Genomic DNA, 20,058 nt, shown 5'->3' with positions numbered 1-20,058 from the left:
GGGGGGGGGGCGGTGGTGGTGTTCGCAATTCTGGAAAGTTTGAAAATAGGTAAGTCCCCTATTTTATCATTTATCCTATGATTCTCTGGGAAGCCAGGGAGGAGAGTGCCGAGCCTTTGGCTTTGATCTTTATGTCGTCATTGTCTACAGGACTAGTGCCAGACAACGATAGCAAATGTTGTTCCCTTGTTCAAGAAGGGGAGTAGAGACAACCCTGGTAATTATAGATCAGTGTTATGTGGTATTACTTCAGTTGTTGGTGAAGTTTTGGAAAAGGTTGTAAGAGACAGGATTTGTAATCATCTGGAAAGAAATAAGTTGATTAGGGACGGTCAACATTATTTTATTAAGGGTAGGACGTGGCTCACAAACCTTGAGTTCTTTGAGAAGGTGGCCAAACAGGTGGATGTGGGTAAGTGGTTGATGTGGTGTGAGCTGAAAATGTATTGCTGGAAAAGCGCAGCAGGTCAGGCAGCATCAAAGGAGTAGGAGAATCGACGTTGCATGAGCCCTTCTTTCTCCTGCTCCTTGGATGCTGCCTGACCTGCTGCGCTTTTCCAGCAACATATTTTCAGCTCTGATCTCCAGCATCTGCAGTCCTCACTTTCTCCTGGTTGATGTGGTGTATATGGATTTCAGTAAGGCGTTTGATAAGGTTGCCCACAGTAGGCTATTGCACAAAATAAGGCAGCATGGAATTGAGGGTGATTTAGCGGTATGGATCAGAAGTTAACTTGCTGAAAGAAGACAGAGTGGTGGTTGATGGGAAATGTTTGTCCTGGAGTTCAGTTCCGGGTGGTGTACTACAAGGATCAGTTTTGGAGCCACTGCTGTTTGTCATTTTTAGAACTGATTTGGATTTGGGTGTAGAAGGATGGGTTGGTAAATTTGCCAATGACACTAAGGTCGGTAGAGTTGTAGTTAGTGATGAAAGTTGTTGCAGGTGACAGAGGGACAGAGATAAGCTGCATGGCTGGGCTGAGAGGTGACAACTAGAGTTTAATGCAGAAAAGTGTGAGGCGATTCACTTTGGAAAGAGTAACCAGAATGCAGAGTACAGGACTAATAGTAAGATTCTCGATAGTGTAGAAGAGCAGAGAGATCTGGGTGTCCTTGTACATAAATCCCTGAAAGTTGCTACCCAACATGATCGGGTTATTTAGAAGGGACACAGTGTGTTAGCTTTTATCAGTAGAGTGATTGAGTTTCAGAACCATGAGGTCATGCTGCAGCTGTACAAAACTCTGGTGCAGCTGCACTTGGAGTATTGCATACAGTTTTGGTTACCGCATTATAGGAAGGATCTGGAAACTTTGGAAAGGGTTCGGAGGAGATTTACTAGGATAGTGAATGGTATGGAAGGAATATCTTACAAGGAAAGGCTAAGGGACTTGAGGCTGTTTTCATTAGGGAGAAGAAGGTTGAGAGGTAACTTAAGACATATAAGATAATCAGAGGGTGAGATAGGCTGGACAGTGAGAGTCTTTTTCCTTCGATGGTGATGGCTTCCATGAGGGCACATAGCTTTAAATTGTGGGGTGATATATATGGAACAGATGTCAGAGGTAGTTTCTTTACTCAGAGAGTATTAGGGATGTGGAACGCACTGCCTGCAATAGTAGTAGATTTGTCAACTTTAAGGGCATTTAAATGGTCATTGTATAGAAATATAGACAAAAATGGAATAAGGTAGTTTAGATAGGCTCTGAATCGGTTTCACAAGTCAGTGTAAGATCGAGGGCCGAAGGGCATGCACTGCACTGTAATGTTCTATGTTCTATGTAGGTCTTGAATATAAAAACAGGAACACACTTCTGAGGCTCTATAAGGGTCTGGTCAAGCCACATTTGGAGCATTGTGACCAGTATTGGGCACCATATCGAAGGAAGGGTGTACTGTCCTTGCAGTTGCTCAGAGGATGTTCATGAGAATGGTCCCAGGAAAGGAAAGCTTCACATATGAGGAACATTTGAGTGCTCTTGGACTAGATGGAATTTAGAAGGAAGGGGTGAGATCTAATTGAAACTTACAGAACATTGAATGGCCTGGACACAGTGAATGTTGGGAATACGCTTCCATTCGTAGGAGAGACTAGGACCCGAGGGTACAGCCTGACAGTCAAGGGAAGACCTTTTAGAATGCAGATAAGGAGAAACTTCTTCAGCCAGAGACTGGTGAATCGATGGAATTCACTACCACAGAAGCCTGTGGGGCAAGGTCATTGAGTGTATTTAAGACTGAGATTGATAGGTTCTTGATTGTCAAGGGGATCTCCTCCTAAGTTGAATGATTTTACTGTCTTATGATGACAGAGGGGATGAAAGTAAATAAGACGATGGAAAAACCAAATGAGGGGTCCTCCAGCACATAGAGGGGCCCATAAAAGTGCACACTCCGACCACCCATTACCCCTTCACCAGCTATCTTGCTGCTCAGTAAAAGCTACTTGGCTGAACAAGTAGTTGTAAACAGCTGCCATGGATATCATGCTAGTAATGGTGGAAACTGGCCCTTATGTGAACATTAATCCAGCACATTGTGTCTCTCAATTGGTCTGTGATGGGCAGGTTGGCTGAAAACTCCAATGTTGGCTGTTACATTGTGGAGTGGCAGGAGTGGGGGTGGGCAATTAGCATCAGGAATAGCATTTGCTGACCAATTTTACAGCCCCATCCCTTCATAATCTGCCTGTTAAATCCAGCCTTTGACTTATATGTGTTTATCCCTTCACCATGATGGCCACTGACGCGCACTGTCTCAGAAACAGACCAGTGAATCAGACTCCATTTTGGAGTCTTTTATAGGACCATTTGATGCTCCAAAATAAGATCTTGCCCAACTCCATTCTCCTCAGCTCCCCACGAGCTTCCATAAAGAACTGTCAGCTCCATTAATTAGCTGCATAAGAGATCATTAAACAGAGTTCACAACTAAAATTAACCTTTAAGATACTGACTTTACTGTATACGAAAATCTTCTTAGCGATTTGTAACTGTATGATCAATAGCAGACTCATGCATCAATACATTGATTCATTCTAAAGGTTTATGCACCAGCTGACAATTTCAACATAATATGCACATAACATTTCTCAGAAATTAAACACCTGCAGAAAACTGTTTAGAATATAAGCAAATAAACTCACCCCATGGCTGGATCAAGGGCAATTCCTTTGGGATTGTGTAGCTCCAGATCTAGCAGTGTAATACAAGTATCACCGTTTTGATTGCATACAAATATTCGGTCACTGACATCATCCACAAAGTAATAGTTTCCAGTAAGCCAGTCTAAAGCCATTTGTTCCACATCTGCCAAAGCAAAAAATAACACATTAGATCAAAAACACAGGACAATTTATTGGTTGGCTGACTGCTGTGCAAGGGAAAAAAAAACCCTTTCATGCCTGCAAATTTATTTCAGTATCTTGGTCAAATCTTCAGTTAATTTGTGTTCAAGAATTTATTTTATAACGATGTAATCCTCTTCACCAGAAATACCACCGCTTTGATCTTTGATCATTTCTCAATGCTTGGTATTCATGTGCAGAAAAGAGTAGGTTCAAGTAGTATTAAAATTCTTAAAGAATCTACAGATGCTTTTCTACAGAGTAACAATGTTCTCTAAGTCCTTTTCTGGTTAACTCAGAATGTTCAGCAGCTCTGTTTTACAGAGATGGAAGGACTTTCTTGCACTTGCCAATGCATTAACCTTCAATTTTCTTCAAATAATGCAAGATTTACTAAAGTAAGTGACATCACAATGTCGCTTTATTATATTTGGCCTTTCTTTCTTCTGCCTGATCTTTCCCACCACGCAGTTTGGGGTGAGATTTGTTTTTTCATTTTTACTCCATGAAATGTTTTCAGTTAGCAAAATGGCAAGTCTATCAACGTTCTTGCAATTGACAAGAGACTTAAATGAAAGATCATTATCTGACCATCAGCTGAGGATTTCAATTGACCATACAAGTGCTGCTTTCCTAAGACATAGAATTGTTTTTGCCTTTTTGCTTTCTCTTGTTACAAAAATAACTCTCCAAGGAGAGAAAGCACATTACATAAACTACCAAAGCCAGGCAAAACAGAATGATCTAAATATAAAATCAAAAAGTAAACTAAAAAGGGTACATGTTAAGAAAAGTGAGAACATAGTTACAACTAAATGTGTGAATGTCACTGCTGAGATGCTGCTTCTTTCATAAGGTTATGTTGTCCTTAGTTTTTTTTTCTGAGCGGTAGTAAAGGCAGAGGTTCTGATGTGTCTGGAAATATCTCCTTGAAAAAGCTTTTAAGTTTTTTTTAAAACCCTTGTATAATGAAAGGAGAGTCGCCAGTTTTCCCAGTTCAGAGTTTGGTTTGGTTTGGTTTTAACAAGTTGTTTTGTTTGCAACTGCCAGTCAGGTTTTATCTGGGAACCCAGAAAAGCTGTAGGGGACCCAAAGGAACAGCTCCATGCTGATCCTGTCTCTCTCTCTCTCTCTCTGACATCTCTCTTGTAAGAACTTATGTTTGTTATTACCTTTTCTTGCCAAGGGGGTCTTTATGAGGATTAAAGCAAGTATTTGGAACAGCATCATTAAGTTGTGATAGAGTTGATTAAGTTTTCAGATAGATTAAGCTGTTTTAAATTCATTTTGCTTTTGTTTTTGTTCCATTCAATAGTCTGTAAATTAATACTGCTTTGTTTGAAACTAAGTGGTTGGCCAGCTGCATCACTCCTGGAATATTCGCATTACACCTGCTTAAAACAACTGAAAAAAATTAGGGTTCAGCTGCTTTTTTGAAATGTTTTAAGGGGGTCTATCCTGGTCCATTACAGCCACATCAAAGAAACAATGCATAATTTCCATAACATTTATAGGTTTGGTGTGAGCCAACCTAAGATAGACCATGAGATCTTTAGACATAGGAATAAACATGAGGTCATTTGGCCCATTCGGTCTGTTCCACCATTCAGTCAGTGCTGATAACTTTCTCAACCCCATTTTCCTGCTTCCTCCCTGTTACCTTTGATCTCCTTAACAATCAATAACTTATCTATCTCTGTCTTAAATATACTCAATGACCTGACCTCCACGGTCTTCTGTGGTAATGAATTCCATACATTCACCACTGTCTGGCTGAAGAAATTTCTCCTTATCTCCATTCTCCTTTACTCTAAGGCTATGCCTTTTGGTCCTTGTCTCTCCGACTAATGGAAGCATCTTCCCAATGTTCATTCTCTCCATACCATTCAGTATTTTGTAAATTCAAATTGAATCCCCTCTCATCCTTCTAAACTCCAGTGAGTCTCCAGTGAGTTATTAAACATTCCTCATATGTTAAGCCTTTTATTCCTGGAGTCATTCTCGTGAACCTCCCCAGTACATTCTTATTGAGATATTAGATTAGATTAGATTAAATTACTTACAGTGTGGAAACAGGCCCTTCGGCCCAACAAGTCCACACCAACCCGCCGAAGCGCAACCCACCCATACCCCTACATTTACACCTTACCTAACACTACGGGCAATTTAGAATGGCCAATTCACCTGACACACACATCTTTGGGAGGAAACATTGTGGGAGGAAACCAGAGCACCTGGAGGAAACCCACGCAGACACAGAGGGAACGTGCAAATTCCACACAGTCAGTTGCCTGAGGCGGGAATTGAACCCGGGTCTCTGGCGCTGTAAGGCAGCAGTGCTAACCACTGTGCCACCGTGCCACCCAAAACTGTGCACAATACTCCAAATGTGGTCTGATCAGAGCTTTATAAAGCCTCAGAAGTACATCCCTGCTTTTATATTCTAATCCCCTTGAAATATATGCTGACATTGCATTTGCCTTCCTAACTACTGACTAAACCTTAAAGTTTACTTTTAAGAATCTTGGACTAAAATTCCAAAGTCCCTTTACAGTTCAGATTTCTGAATTTTCTTCATATTTAGAAAATAAACTATACTCCTTTTCTTCCTACCACAGTGCAGGACCTCACACTTTCCCATGTTGTATTCTATCTGTCACCTTTTTGCCCACTTTCCTAACATGGTTAGAGACAAAACAACTGCAGATGCTTGAATCCAAGGTAAACAAGCAGGAGGCTGGAAGAACACAGCAAGCCAGGCAGCATCAGGAGGTGCAGAAGTCAACTTTTCAGATGTAACCCTTCTTCAGGACTGGAGGTAGGTGTAAGGAGAACTACAGATAAGGTGGCGGAAGTGGGTAGTGAGGTGGGGATAGGTGAATACAGGTAGAGGTTATGACCTGGTTGTCAATGGGAGAAATGAATCTGGTTGGTAGCTGGAAGGAAGAGTCGATCAGAAGAATGTAATGGAGGAGGAGGGGCTGGGAAGGGAGGTTATTTGAAATTGGAGAACTCAAAGTTGCGTCCTCCAGGATCCGATGCTCCCAATGTTGTCTTCTCTACATCGGGGAGACCAAAAGTAAACTCAGGGCATGTTTTGCTCAGCATCTCAGCTGGGGCCAACCCAATGTCCCAGTCACTGCCCATTTTAATTCCCCTTCCCACTCCATTTCTGACATTATCGTCCTTGGTCTCTTCCTTTGCCATAGTGAATCAGACAGCAAATTTGAGGAACAACACCCCATCTTCCGCTTGTGCAGCCTACAGCCCATAGGACTCAATATTGAGTTCTCCAATTTCAGCTGAAAATGTGTTGCTGGAAAAACACAGCAGGTCAGGCAGCATCAAAGGAGTAGGAGAATCGACGTTTCTTCCTGAAGAACGGCTCATGCCCGAAACGTCGATTCTCCTGCTCCTTGGATGCTGCCTGACCTGCTGCGCTTTTCCAGCAACACATTTTCAGCTCTGATCTCCAGCATCTGCAGACCTCACTTTCTCCTCTTTCTCCAATTTCAAACAACCTCCCTGTCCTGACCCTTGCAGAACACCACTTATCACCAGCTGCTTTCCTGACAAGGACCTTTTATCCCCACTCTCTGCTTTCTGCCAGATGGCCAAAGTTCTATCCATGCTAGCACCTTGCCCCTAACACCATGGTCTCATTTACTCATAGTTTCCTGTGCGGCATCTTGTGAAAGGCCTTCTGGAAGTCCAGGTAGCTAACATCCATTAGCTCTCCTTGGTCTAATGTGCTTATTAGGTCCTCAAAGAATTCTAACAGGTTTATAGGCATGGTTTCCCCTTTGTGAAACCATGCTGACTTTGCCCTTTGACTTTATCACTTCCAAGTATTCAGAAATCTCATCCTTAACAATGGTCTCCAAAACTTTGCCATCAACCCAGGTCAGGCTAACTGGCCTGTAATTTCCTGTCTTTTGCTTTACAGAGGAACCTCGATTATCCGAATACCAATTATACAAAAATCGGAATATTCAAAGGAGATCTTGAGGTCCCAATAGAAACATTATATCAAAGACGTGTTTCCAACAGTCATCGCGTCTTTTATTTACAGTGATTAAACAGGCACCGTCTCCAAATGACTGACCTCCCGCCCTCTCTCCCTTCACTTTCCTTGGAGTTCACAGAGGGGTGTACACTAACCACCCTCCCCAGATAATTTGACCAACATTGTCCTGTACAGGGCAGAGGTGGAACCTGTCAAAACGTTGCAGTAAAAAGTTGTGTATGGGGCTGTGGCTGTGTGTGTGTGTGCTATTTGGAGAATTACCCGACAAAGGCAGCAGCAGCAGCAGTCTTACTGATAGTATCCTGTCTGGCTGCCCCAGAGAGGGGGTGAAGGCAGTGCTGGACAGGGATGGGAAAATGGACGGGGGGGGGGGGCGCAATGTTGTATTGGGATGGAGGTGCAGGGCAGTGTTGGATGGGGATGGGGGCAGGGGTGGGGCAGTGCTGGATGGGGTATGGGGTATGGGGGGTGGGTGCTGTGCTGTACTGGGATGGGGCAGGTGGGGAGCAGGGGCAGTGCTGGACAGAGATGGGGGGGCAGGGCAGTGCTGTACTGGGATGGGGGTGCGGGGAGGCGGGCAGTGCTGGACGAGGATGGGGGCGGGCGGGGGGAGGTGTTGGATCAGTTTGGGGGACAGGGGGGGTGCCGGGGGCTGGGGTGGTGTTGGATGGGGTTTGGGGGTGGGGGCACACATGCTGTGTGCTGCTGCAGTTTCCTGAATGAGGAGCAGACTTTAAAAACTCTGAGCCCCAGAGGAAAGGCATTTAATCAATTAACCGAATAATTGATTATCAGAACGAAATAGTGCCTGCCCATAATTGAGGTCCCCTGTACTTCCTTCGTAAACAGCGGGTAATAATAACAAATTTTCTGTTGCTTGGAAACCTCGAGCCCCTCAATTCCAATGATTCTGGAAGATCATCACTATCTCTTCAGCCATCAGGTTAGCACTGCTGCCTCACAGCGCCAGGGACCTGGGTTCAATTCCCGCCTCAGGCGACTGACTGTGTAGAGTTTGCACGTTCTCCCCGTGTCTGCGTGGGTTTCCTCCGGGTGCTCCGGTTTCCTCCCACAGTCCAAAGATGTGCGGGTCAGGTGAATTGGCCATGCTAAATTGCCCATAGTGTTAGGTAAGGGGTATGGGTGGGTTGCACTTCGGCGGGTCGGTGTGGACTTGTTGGGCCGAAGGGCCTGTTTCCACACTGTAAGTAATCTAATCTAATCTAATCTAATCTAATCTCTTTCAGAACTCTGGGATGTAGTCCATCTGGTCCAGATAGTATTCCACCTTCAAATTTCCCAGTTTTCCTAGCCACTTCTCCTTGGTTATGGCCTCACCACCCACCCCCACCACCCCCACCCATGGACTCTTTTGAATTTTTGCGGTGCTCCTCATTTCTTCCATTGTGAAGACTGACACAAAGTACTTATTCAATTCCTCAGCTATTTATTTATTCCCCATTATTCCATGATCAGAATATTTTCCAGCAGTCCAATGTCCAATTTTGTTTTATTTTACCTTTACATATCCAAAGAAACTCTTACAATCTTCTTTTATATTACTGACTCACTTCTCTTCATATTTAATCTTCTCCCTCCTTATTTCTTTTTTCATTGTCCTCCATATGTCTTTGGAGGTTTCCCAGTCCTCTGGCTTCCCACTGCCCTTTTCCATATTATGTGACTTCTCTTTTGCTTTTATGCTGTCCCTGATTTCCCTCAAGAGCCATGGTTGCCTCATCCTTCCTTTAGGATGCTTCTTTTTCCTCAGGATGAATTAATGCTGTGTCTCCCAAATTACACCCAGAAACTCCTTCCATTCTGTTCCACTGTTTTTGCTACTTGGCTACGCTCCCAGTCAATTCTATTAAGCTCCTCCCTCATGTCTCTGGAGTTGGCTTTAGTCAACTGTCATACTTGATTCCAGTTTCTTCCTCTCAAATTGCAGGGTAAATTCTATCACATTATGGTCACTGCCTCCTAAGGGTTCCTTTATCTTAAGTTCTCTTACTGTCCATGTCATTACATAACACTAAATCCAGAATTGCCATTTCCCTATTGGCCTCCACCACAAGCTGCTTTAAAAAGCAATCTTGTAGGCATTCCACAAATTCATTTTCTTGCAATCCAATACCAACCTGATTTTCCCAGTCTACTTGCACAGTGAATCGCCTCACAATCACTGGAATTTTGCGTTTCTTACAGACCTTTTCTATCTCCTTGTTATCTTGTGCCCCAAATCTTGACTACTATTTGGAGGCCTGTACATAACTCCCATTACAGCTTTCTTTACCTTTGCATTTCCTCAATTCTACCCACACAGATTCTATATCATCTGACCCTACTTTGTTTCTTCCTTAGATATGGTGCCCAAAACTGCTCACAATGCTCCAAATGTGGCTTGACCAAACCCTTAACCTACTGCTTTGCTTGTTATTGGCCATTATACTTCTTGGAGGTTTACTTTTTCTTTCAGCCCCACTTTCTAGTTTAAAGTCCTGTTGACCACCCTATTTACCTTTTTCGCTCGTGCATTGATCCCAGCTCAGTTCAGGTGAAGATCATCCCAACAGTACAGGTGCCCTCTGTTCCAATATGGCTTCTAGTACCCCATGAAAAGGAAGCCCTCTTTCCTGCACCTCCACTCTTTTAGCCACATGTTTACTGCCTTTATCCTCATGTTCCTATGCCAATTTATACATGGCTCGGGCAGTAATCCAAAGATTATAACCCTTGAGGACCTGTTCTTTAATTTTGTTCCTAGTAATCGCTTAACAGGTCCTCTTTCCCAGACTTGCCTATGTTGTTTGTCCCGATATGGACCACAATAACCTGATCCTTCCCCTCCCTCCCTAATATCCTTTCCAGCCAGTAAGAAATGTCTCTCACATTGGCACCGGGCAGGCAACATACACTTCCAAAGGATATGTAACTTGTGCTTAAAAATGAAATATCTGACAATTTCTCAAGTTTAATATCCTTATGAAACATTACAGATTATTTATACATTTTCACGAGTGATTGTAACATGTGATTCACCCACATTTTTATTCATGATGCAAGTTTATGCCAGTTTCATGCTGTCTGCTGTTGTGCATTATTGCTGAATGTTGCAGTGTTGAATCACTGTTCATCTCAGCAGAGGAGGCCAATGTTAAATACTGATTGACGTCATGACCTGCATATTCTGCCTATTTCCAATGGATGGTCATTGCAAGCCCATTTACATCCTCATCAAAATATCATCTTACACGCTCATGCTAGAAGTATGCCAGTGATACAGTACATATATCCTATTTTGGAGCCAGAATACCATTTGCAGCATGAAAATACTGCATGTAAATGTGTCAAATTGTGCTGTCTTAGTTTTTTTTAGATTAGATTAGACTTACAGTGTGGAAACAGGCCCTTCGGCCCAACAAGTCCACACCGACCCGCCGAAGCGAAACCCACCCAAACCCCTACATTTACCCCTTACCTAACACTACAGGCAATTTAGCATGGCCAATTCACCTGACCCGCACATCTTTGGACTGTGGGAGGAAACCGGAGCACCCGGAGGAAACCCACGCAGACACGGGGAGAAGGTGCAAACTCCACACAGTCAGTCACCTGAGTCGGGAAATGAACCCGGGTCTCAGGTGCTGTGAGGCAGCAGTGCTAACCACTGTGCCACCGTGCCGCCCAAAAGGTATATAAGGGTATTTAATTCAGGAAGAGTCGAGGATGATACTTGAATGAACTCATTTTAAAAAAGCTTTCTCAGCATGAAAGGATTTTAGGTCCCTTGTCAGAGGAACAATATTTCTCAGTTCAAATGACATAGATTTGCTGCATGGGATTAGACTTTTGAGCCCTTTTCAGGATAGATTCAAATATCATCAAGCTTACAACAATTTCATTGTGACAGAGAAGGTCATTTTCTTCTTATTTACTTCAAATATGGGTTATTTGACAAAGATTTCTTTTGACTTCCAAGACGCTATTTACAGTCTCAAAAAGCAATGAGAAATACAAATATCAAACATTTTGCTATTCAGGTGATTTCAGCAAAGGGAACGACGCGCAAAATTTCACCACAACTTTATGGTTTTCAATGCTCTTCAAGACTTGCTCGAATCACTCTGAGTTCACAAAAATTGTTAGGAACACTGGACAGAAATAAAAGTTTGCTATTAAAAGTGATTGCTCAAGCACATTGGAGCCGAGCCTGAAATTCCTGTCCTATTTTCCGCGCCTCCTGTTGACTGAATAATGAAGAAAAAAATACTTGTCAACAATCTGGCCATAACTCAAAGCTGGAATTCCTGTCACACAAAAGAATCATCCCTCTGAAGTAAAAAATTAACATGGCCACTGTGTCTGCACACTGTTTAAAATCACAGAAGAAAATACCAAACAAACAATGTCTTTCAAAAAGCAACTGAAGAAAATAATACATTTGGAAAACTGGGAACAAACTGGGGAGTGCAGGAGGGTTGGTTTTTGGACTATGAACAGGCGTGTGCTGCAAGGATCAGTGCTAGATCCACGGTCATTTATATAAATTATTTAGATATGAATATATAGGATATGGAGGTGCCAGTATTGGATTGGGGTGGACAAAGTTAAAAATCACACAACACCAGGTTATAGTCCAACAGGTTTATTTGAAAGCACAAGCTTTCAGAGCACTGCTCCTTCATCAGGTAATGAGTAGGCAGGATCACAGGATACAGAATTTATAGTGAAAGATCAAAGTGTCATACAACTGATGCAATGTATTGTACAAACCTAGATCAGTAGTAAGTCTTTAATCACTTCGAATGGGGACGCAGGTTTTATTTGATTAACATGTAAATCTCAGAACTTCTTTCAAGTAACAGTCCTGAGACAATGTAAGGTTTTATCAGTACTAAAGAAAAGGTGACATCTCAGCTCAGACAATGAATTAAAGGTGTGTGGTTAGAGTCTGTCTGTAAATCAACCTTGAGTTAGACCAGTTCTATCTCCAAAGTAGGAATTTATAAAATGTCACATGGACTGACTGCCTGCAGATTGTGTGCTTTTTGAATAAAATAGAATGTACCTGCATATACAAATCTGCAAATGCAAATTTACCTCATAGACTTATATATGTCTGTGAGAATATGTGTGTATATGAGAGAGAGAGTATGTGTGCATGTGCGCGTGTGGGACAGAGGGAGAGAGTGTGTGTGTATGCATGTAAGACAGCTTGATAGAATTTGTGCTTGAGTATGACGAAGTATACGCCTGTGAGAGGGTGAGGGTGTGTATGAGAGATAGAACTTGATCCGAGAAAGGGTCTGCATGAGTGTGAGTGTGATTGTGTGTAAGAGTGAATGTGTATGTGTGCTTTTGTGAGAGTGTATAGTGTAGTGGGGTCACCTGGCATGTGACATGAACCCAAGATCTCATTTAAGGCTGGAGGTATGGTTAATAAATTGTGCGAAGATTTGTAGCTCGGGTGCTCGTTGTGGTTCTGTTCGCCGAGCTGGGAATTTGTGTTGCAGACGTTTCATCCCCTGTCTACACTGCGTCCTATTCCTTGACTGTTCACACTATCCGTGCCCCTCATTACTTTATAAAATTCTGTAAGTTCACCCCTCAGCCTCAGATGTTCCAATGAAAATAACCTCAGTCTATTCAACTTCTTCCTACAACTCAAACCCTCCAATCCTGGCAACATCCTTGTAAATCATTTCTGAAACATCTCAAATTTCGCAAAATTTTTCCTAATCTTTCCTCATCTGCAAATTTATTAACCATACATCAAAAACATTTCTGAACTGACAGCCAGACTACTATGACCACGCGGACTCATTACAGCACACAAACCAACAGTCACTCTCAGAAGCAACTCACCAGGACAAAGGATCTGATACCCAGCATGAGCAAAACCAATGTAGTGTACAAAATCCCATGCAAGGACAAACACTACATAAGACAGCTAATGATCCGCATCCATGAACACCAACATTCTCAGTGCTTGGGAGCCTCCTGTGAAGCACTTCTGTGATGTTTCCTCCGGCATTTATAGTGATATGTATCTGCCGCTTCCTGTTGTCAGTTCCAGCTATCCGCTGCAGTGGACGGCATATTGGGTCCAGATCAATATGCTTATTGATTGAATCTGTGGACGAGTGCCATGCCTCTAGGAATTCCCTGGCTGTTCTCTGTTTGGCTTGTCCTATAAAAGTAGTGTTGTCCCAGTCGAATTCATGTTGCTTGTCATCTGCGTGTGTGGCTACTAAGGATAGCTGGTCGTGTCGTTTCGTGGCTAGTTGGTGTTCATGGATGCGGATCATTAGCTGTCTTATGTAGTGTTTGTCCTTGCATGGGATTTTGTACACTACATTGGTTTTGCTCATGCTGGGTATCAGATCCTTTGTCCTGGTGAGTTGCTTCTGAGAGTGACTGTTGGTTTGTGTGCTGTAATGAGTCCGCGTGGTCATAGTAGTCTGGCTGTCAGTTCAGAAATGTTTTTGATGTATGGTTAATAAATTTGCAGATGAGGAAAGATTAGAAAAAATTTTGCGAAATTTGAGATGTTTCAGAAATGATTTAAAAGGATGTTGCCAGGATTGGAGGGTTTGAGTTGTAGGGAGAAGTTGAATAGACTGAGGTTATTCATTGGAACATCTGAGGCTGAGGGGTGAACTTACAGAATTTTATAAAGTAATGAGGGGCACGGATAGTGTGAACAGTCAAGGAATAGGACGCAGTGTATGGTGGACAGAGATTGAAGCAGTAGAGAATGAAAGTAATCGTGTCTGGAGGAGATAAAGTCATGAATATGACTTTCAATAGGAAATGCAATGAGATAGAAATTCAGTCTGATACAAATAATAACATTTAAAAAACATCTGGATGGGTATATGAATGGGAAGTATTATGACATTGAAGATGTGTACTGTACCTTTAGAACAGATTGAATGTTGTTTTGCACTGACAGTTTACAAGCACGTGCAATATGACTAACTAGCAGTCCTACAGTGTACTGGAAAATTGAAAATATGTAACATTTGGTGTGAAATAGATACCTGAGTTGGTTGCTGTTTTGACAACAATTTGAATTTAACCTATCAGTTTAAAGTATGCCCCAGGATACTAAAACACAATCAATTTTGAATTTATTGTCTTGCCAACATCGAACAAATAAGACGATCTGATGTTGGGGGTATAAAAATGGCAGGAGAAAGTGATGTCTGCAGATGCTGGAGATCAGAGCTGAAAATGTGTTGCTAGAAAAGCGCAACAGATCAGGCAGCATCCAAGGAACAGGAAATTCGACGTTTCGGGCAGAATGCCTTCCTGATGAAGGGCTTATGCCCGAAATGTCAAATTTCCTGTTCCTTGGATGCTGCCTGACCTGCTGTGCTTTTCCAGCATTGCATTTTCAGGTATAAAAAAGGCAGACAGTTTGAAAGTCAGACATTACAACTGCCAGTTGAAACACTCTCTATCAAATGTACTTTTTGATATGAAACAACTTCACAGTTTAAAAAAAATGCTCCAGGGAGATCTTCAGCTAGAAGAAAAAAGACATAGAAACAACAGCCATTATATGGTTTGGAAATTAAGTTGATGTACTCTTAAAGCGTGCTTTATTGGAACAGTATATTTTATAGACTTGGAGGCAGGTCATAAGCAGTTAAGAGAAGGGGGGGCTTAGTGTTGTGAATAGTTGTTGTTTAATGTTCATTTTTAGAGTTAAGGAAAATTGATTTTATTTTCTTTAAATAGTAGAATTTGGGAGTTCTCTATTACTCATTTTTTAACAGATTATGAGACAAGGTGAGATTTTCTGGATGTTTGGTTTAATTAACAGAAGAGTTCACTTCCGTGTCATAACAGAAGGATTTAAAGGCATATAGGTCAAATGCTGGCAAATGGGACTAGATTAATTTGGAATATCTGGTCTGCATGCTTGAGTTGAACCGAAGGGACTATTTCTGTGTTGTACATTTCTATGACTTTATGACTCTCAACAGGTATTTTAAACTCACGTCCAGTTACTAAGTTATCACTCACACTACATTGATCTTTACAGGGTTAGACTGAATAAGAGAGACACTTACAAACTTCTTCCAATCCAGACAGCCTCATTGCTTTATGTTGCAACTTTATATACTTAGAAAAGATTCTACACATTAGCTCCCTCAGCAACAGGGAGCTTGTTTGGAATCAATAAATAATAGAATGAGTGGCACAGAAGAAGGCTACATAGCTCATCATGTATTCACCTACTGCCTCTCGACTGCTGGTTTCTCTTCGCTGTAAAAACGTTTTCTCTTCAGAATATGATCCATTTGCTTTTAAAAGTTTTGTTCACTCTACCTCCACCACACTGGCAGGCCATGCATCAAATTCCTAACCGCTTGCTGTGTAAAACATTCTGTCCTCATGTCTCTCTTGTTCCTTTTGTCAATCATTGGAAATATAAATGCTGCTGCCTTGCTCTCAGTCCTTGCACTAATGGACACAGTTTTTAGTTATCTATTCTCACCAGACACCACATGATTTTAAATATTTATATGAAATCTCTCCATACTTTTCTGTTCTTCAAGGAGAATATCCCAGTTTCTCCAATCTAATTACATAACTTATTTTCCTCACTCTGCTCTCTCTCTCCTGCATTCATTAAAATTGTGATATTGAACTGAACAGATATTGGACCAGAGTTAGGCCATTCAATCAGTTGAGTCTACTCCACCATTCAATCATGGCTAATAGGTTTCTCAACCCTGTTCACCTGCTTTCTCCCCATAACCCTTAAACCACACACAAATCAAAAACCTATTGCCCTCTGTTTCAATTAATCAATGACAAGGCCTCCACAACCTTCAGTGGCAATGAATTTAGATTAACCACCAAAGGTCATCCCTGGACTCTCAGGCTATGCCCTTGGATCTTACTCTCTCCTACTAATGGAAACATCTTCCTCACATCTATTTTAACCAGGCCTCTCAGTATTCTGCAAGTTGCATTGAGATCCCTCCAAACTCCATTGAGTAGAGGCCCAAACGACACAACTGTTCCTGATATGTCAAGCCCTTCTTCCCGGGATCATTCTGGTAAACGTCCTCCAGATCCCCCTTCCGATGCTTCCTTCAATACATGCTTCCTTCGATACAGGGCCCAAAACAGCTCACGATATTTTAAATGCTATCTAACGAGAGCCTGATGCAACCTCAGCAGTCTATCTCTGTCTTGTATTGTAGCCCTCTTGAACTGAATGCTAACATTGCATTTATCTTCCTAACTGTCAAGTGAACCTGCATGTTAACCTTAAGAAAATCTGAACTAGGACTCTTAAGTCTCTTGTATTTCAGAGTTCCGAAGCCTTTCCACATTTATAAACCAGTCTACAGTTCTATTCTTCCTACTGAAGTGCATAACCTCAAAATTTTACACATTGTATTTTTCTGATACTATTTTGCCCACTCTCCTACTCCATTCAAGTCCTTCTGCAGCCTCCCTGCTTCATCAATGCTGCCTATCACAAATATTTGTGTCACTTGTAAACTTAGCAACAAAACAGTTAGTTCCTTCCTCCAGGTCATTAATGTATGACGTGAGTAGTTACGGTCCCAACACTGACTCCTGGGGAATTCCACTATTCACATTTGCCTTCCTAAAAAAATCTCCTTATACCTACAGTTTACTTTCTGCCAAGCAAGTTATCCCCAATCTATGCCAGGACCATGTCACTAAAATATGGGCTCTTATCTGAAATATCAGCGTCCTGTGTAACACATTGTCAAAGGCCTTCTCGGAATCCAAGGAGGTCAATACGGGGACATGAGATAGCTTTGACAAATAGGGTTAAGAAGAATCCAAAGGGATTTTATATAATACATTAAGGACAAACGGCTAACTAGGCAGAGAAACGGGCTCCTCAAAGATCAGGAAGGCAGCTTATGTGTGCAGCTGCAGGAGATGGGGGAGATACTAAATGAGTATTTTGCATCAATGTTTACTATGGAGAAGGACATGGAAAATATAGAATGTGGGGAAATAGATGGTTCCATCTTGAAAATTGTACATGTTACAGAGGAGGAGATGCTGGATGTCTTGAAACGTACAAAAATAGATAAATCTCCAAGACCTGATCAGGTGTACCCAAGAACTCTGTGAGAAGCTAGGGAAATGATTGCTGGGTCCCTTGCAGAGATATTTGTATCATCGATAGTCACAGGTGAGGTGCCAGAATACTGAAGGTTGGCTAACGTGGTGCAACTCTTTAATGAAAGTGATAAGGACAAGCCAGGGAACTATAGACCAGTGAACCTGACATCGATGGTGGGCAAGTTGTTTGAGGGAATTCTGAGGGACAGGATTTACACGTATTTGGAAAAGCAAGGACTGATTAGGGACAATCAGCATGGCTTTGTGTGTGGGAGGTCAAGTCTCATGAACTTGACTGAGTTTTTTTGAAGAAGTAACAAAGAGGATTGATGAGGGCAGAGCAGTGGACGCGATCTATATGGACTTCAGTAAGGCGTTTGACGAGGTTCCCCATAGAAGACTGGCTAGCAAGGTTAGATCTCATGGAATACATAGAGAACTAGCCATTTGCATACAAAACTGGCTTGATCGTAGAAGACAAAGGGTGGTGGTGGAAGGTTGCTTTTCAGACTGGAGGCCTGTGAACAATGATGTACCACAAGGATCTGTGCTGGGTCCACTACTGTTCATCACTTACATAAATGATTTGGATGTGAACAAAAGAGGAATAGTTAATAAATTTTCAGATGACACCAAAATTGGTGGTGTGGTGGACAGCGAAGGTACTTACCTCAGATTATAACGGGATCTTGATCAGATGGGCCAGTGGGCTGAGAAGTGGCAGATGGAGTTTAATTTAGATAAATATAAGGTACTGCATTTTAGAAAACCAAATATTAGCAGGACTTATACACTTAATGGTAAGGTCCTAGGGAGTATTGCTGAACAAAGACACTTTGGAATGCAGGTTCATACCTCCTTGAAAGTAGGTAGATAGGATAGTGAAGAAGTTCAGAGCTTTGAATAGAGGACTTGGGAGGTCATGTTGCTGCTGTACAGGAAATTGGTAAGGCCAGTTTGGGAATATTGCATGTAATTCTGATCTTCCTAGCAGAAGGATGTTGTGAAACTTGAAAGGGTTCAAAAATGATTTACAAAGAAGATAGCAGGATTGGAGAATTTGAGCTGTAGGGAAAGGCTGACTAGGCTGTGGCTGTTTTCCTTGAAGTATTGGAGTATTGGAGGCTGAGGGGTGGCCTTATAAAGGTTTATAAAATCATGAAGGGCCTGGATAGAATAAATAGACCCATGGAGTGGGGGAGTACAGAACTAGAGAGCTTAGGTTTAAGGTGAGAAGGGAAAGCTATAAAAGGAACCTAAGAGGCTTTTTTTTTCCACGAAGAGGTTGGTGCATGAGCTGCCAGAGGAAGTGGTGGAGTCTGGTTCAATTACAGCATTAAAAAGGCATCTGGATGGGTATATGAATAAGAAGGGTTTAGCGGGATATGGGGCAAGTGCTGGCAAATGGGACTAGATTAGGTTAGGATATCTGGTCAGAATGGACAAGTTGGACTGAAGGGTCTCTTTCTGTGCTCTACATTTCTGTGACTCTACGACTTCCACTGGCTCTTTTCTGTCTAACTTGCTCATTACCTCCTCAAAGCATTCTAACAGATTTGTCAGGCATAACTTGCCCATGACGAAGCTGTGCTGACTCAGTTGTATTTTACCATGTACAGAATACTGAAGTGATTGTGGATTGGGAGTTTTATAACAGATATATCCAATCTTCTTTGCTTTTCCACTCTGTGGCTGAGAAAGCAAACAATTAAGTATGTAGAGTGATGCTCTGCTCCCTTTTTATGAAAGTAAAGGGCTCTGTATTTCTGATGATATCACAATCAGGGCTTCCTCACAAATCAGGGACAGTTTCCTATTCTAAGGACCATCCAGACAATTGTGGTCCTGTAACATATTCAGATACTTACAGGTCCAGCATCACAGACAGCTACTTTGACTGTTCCTGTGTAAGAATATGCACACGAGGTAAGAGTGCCAGTCAATAGGGACTTAGGGTACATGAAGGTCCCATTATGAAGGGATTGGTTAGCAGGCATGTATGGTGCCACATGCAGAGATATCAGTGGATAAAGCGACAAGTGGATAGTTGTCAAAGATGTGATTTACCAGGTAGGTAGGTTGTCAGGTGGCTAGGATGTTATGACGTGCAGGGTGCAAGGTGTTATGAAGAGATAATGTATTAAAGGAAGATAGGGTCAATTTGGAGTAATCTGGTTGATGTGGGGGTTCTTTGTTGAGATCTATGGGCTGGCGAGTGCAAAGTCTGACAACAGGATTGACAGCCCCAACAAGGAAGGGAGACCACATCTAGACTGGGGTGAAGGGGTAGAGGCAGAAGCAGGAGGTCAGTTCTAGAGCAGAGAGGTTTGAGGGTCCAGGGTAGGCCCGATTAATCATTTGTTCCAGGGGATTTTGGGTCTGACATCAGTGCAGGTGTTGCCAGCTTCAGCAGCAGGGGAAGGCAATTCGGTTCCAGAGCACAAAGGAATGGGGTCTGGTTCAGATGGATGGTGGAGTTTGTCTGGAGTGGAGGAAGGAGGTATCAAATCTCAGCAGGGAATGAGGGGTCAGGTTGCAGGGTGTGATGTTGTTA

General features: G+C 42.2%; 1 protein-coding gene across 1 annotated transcript in view; it reads right to left on the bottom strand.

The window, feature by feature from the left end:
- The window catches only part of LOC132817331 (low-density lipoprotein receptor-related protein 1-like), a 1,680,787-nt gene that overhangs the window by 1,128,983 nt on the left and 531,746 nt on the right, over nucleotides 1–20,058 (bottom strand). The window contains exon 8 of the mRNA XM_060827740.1: nucleotides 3,146–3,308. Within this exon, the coding sequence (XP_060683723.1) occupies nucleotides 3,146–3,308 (163 nt within the window). The remainder of the gene's footprint in view (nucleotides 1–3,145; nucleotides 3,309–20,058) is intronic.

The sequence above is a fragment of the Hemiscyllium ocellatum genome, chromosome 7 (assembly GCF_020745735.1).
Source record: "Hemiscyllium ocellatum isolate sHemOce1 chromosome 7, sHemOce1.pat.X.cur, whole genome shotgun sequence".
Taxonomy (NCBI): domain Eukaryota; kingdom Metazoa; phylum Chordata; class Chondrichthyes; order Orectolobiformes; family Hemiscylliidae; genus Hemiscyllium; species Hemiscyllium ocellatum.
Note: the sequence above shows the minus strand (reverse complement) of the source record. Positions and strands in the feature narration are given on the sequence as shown.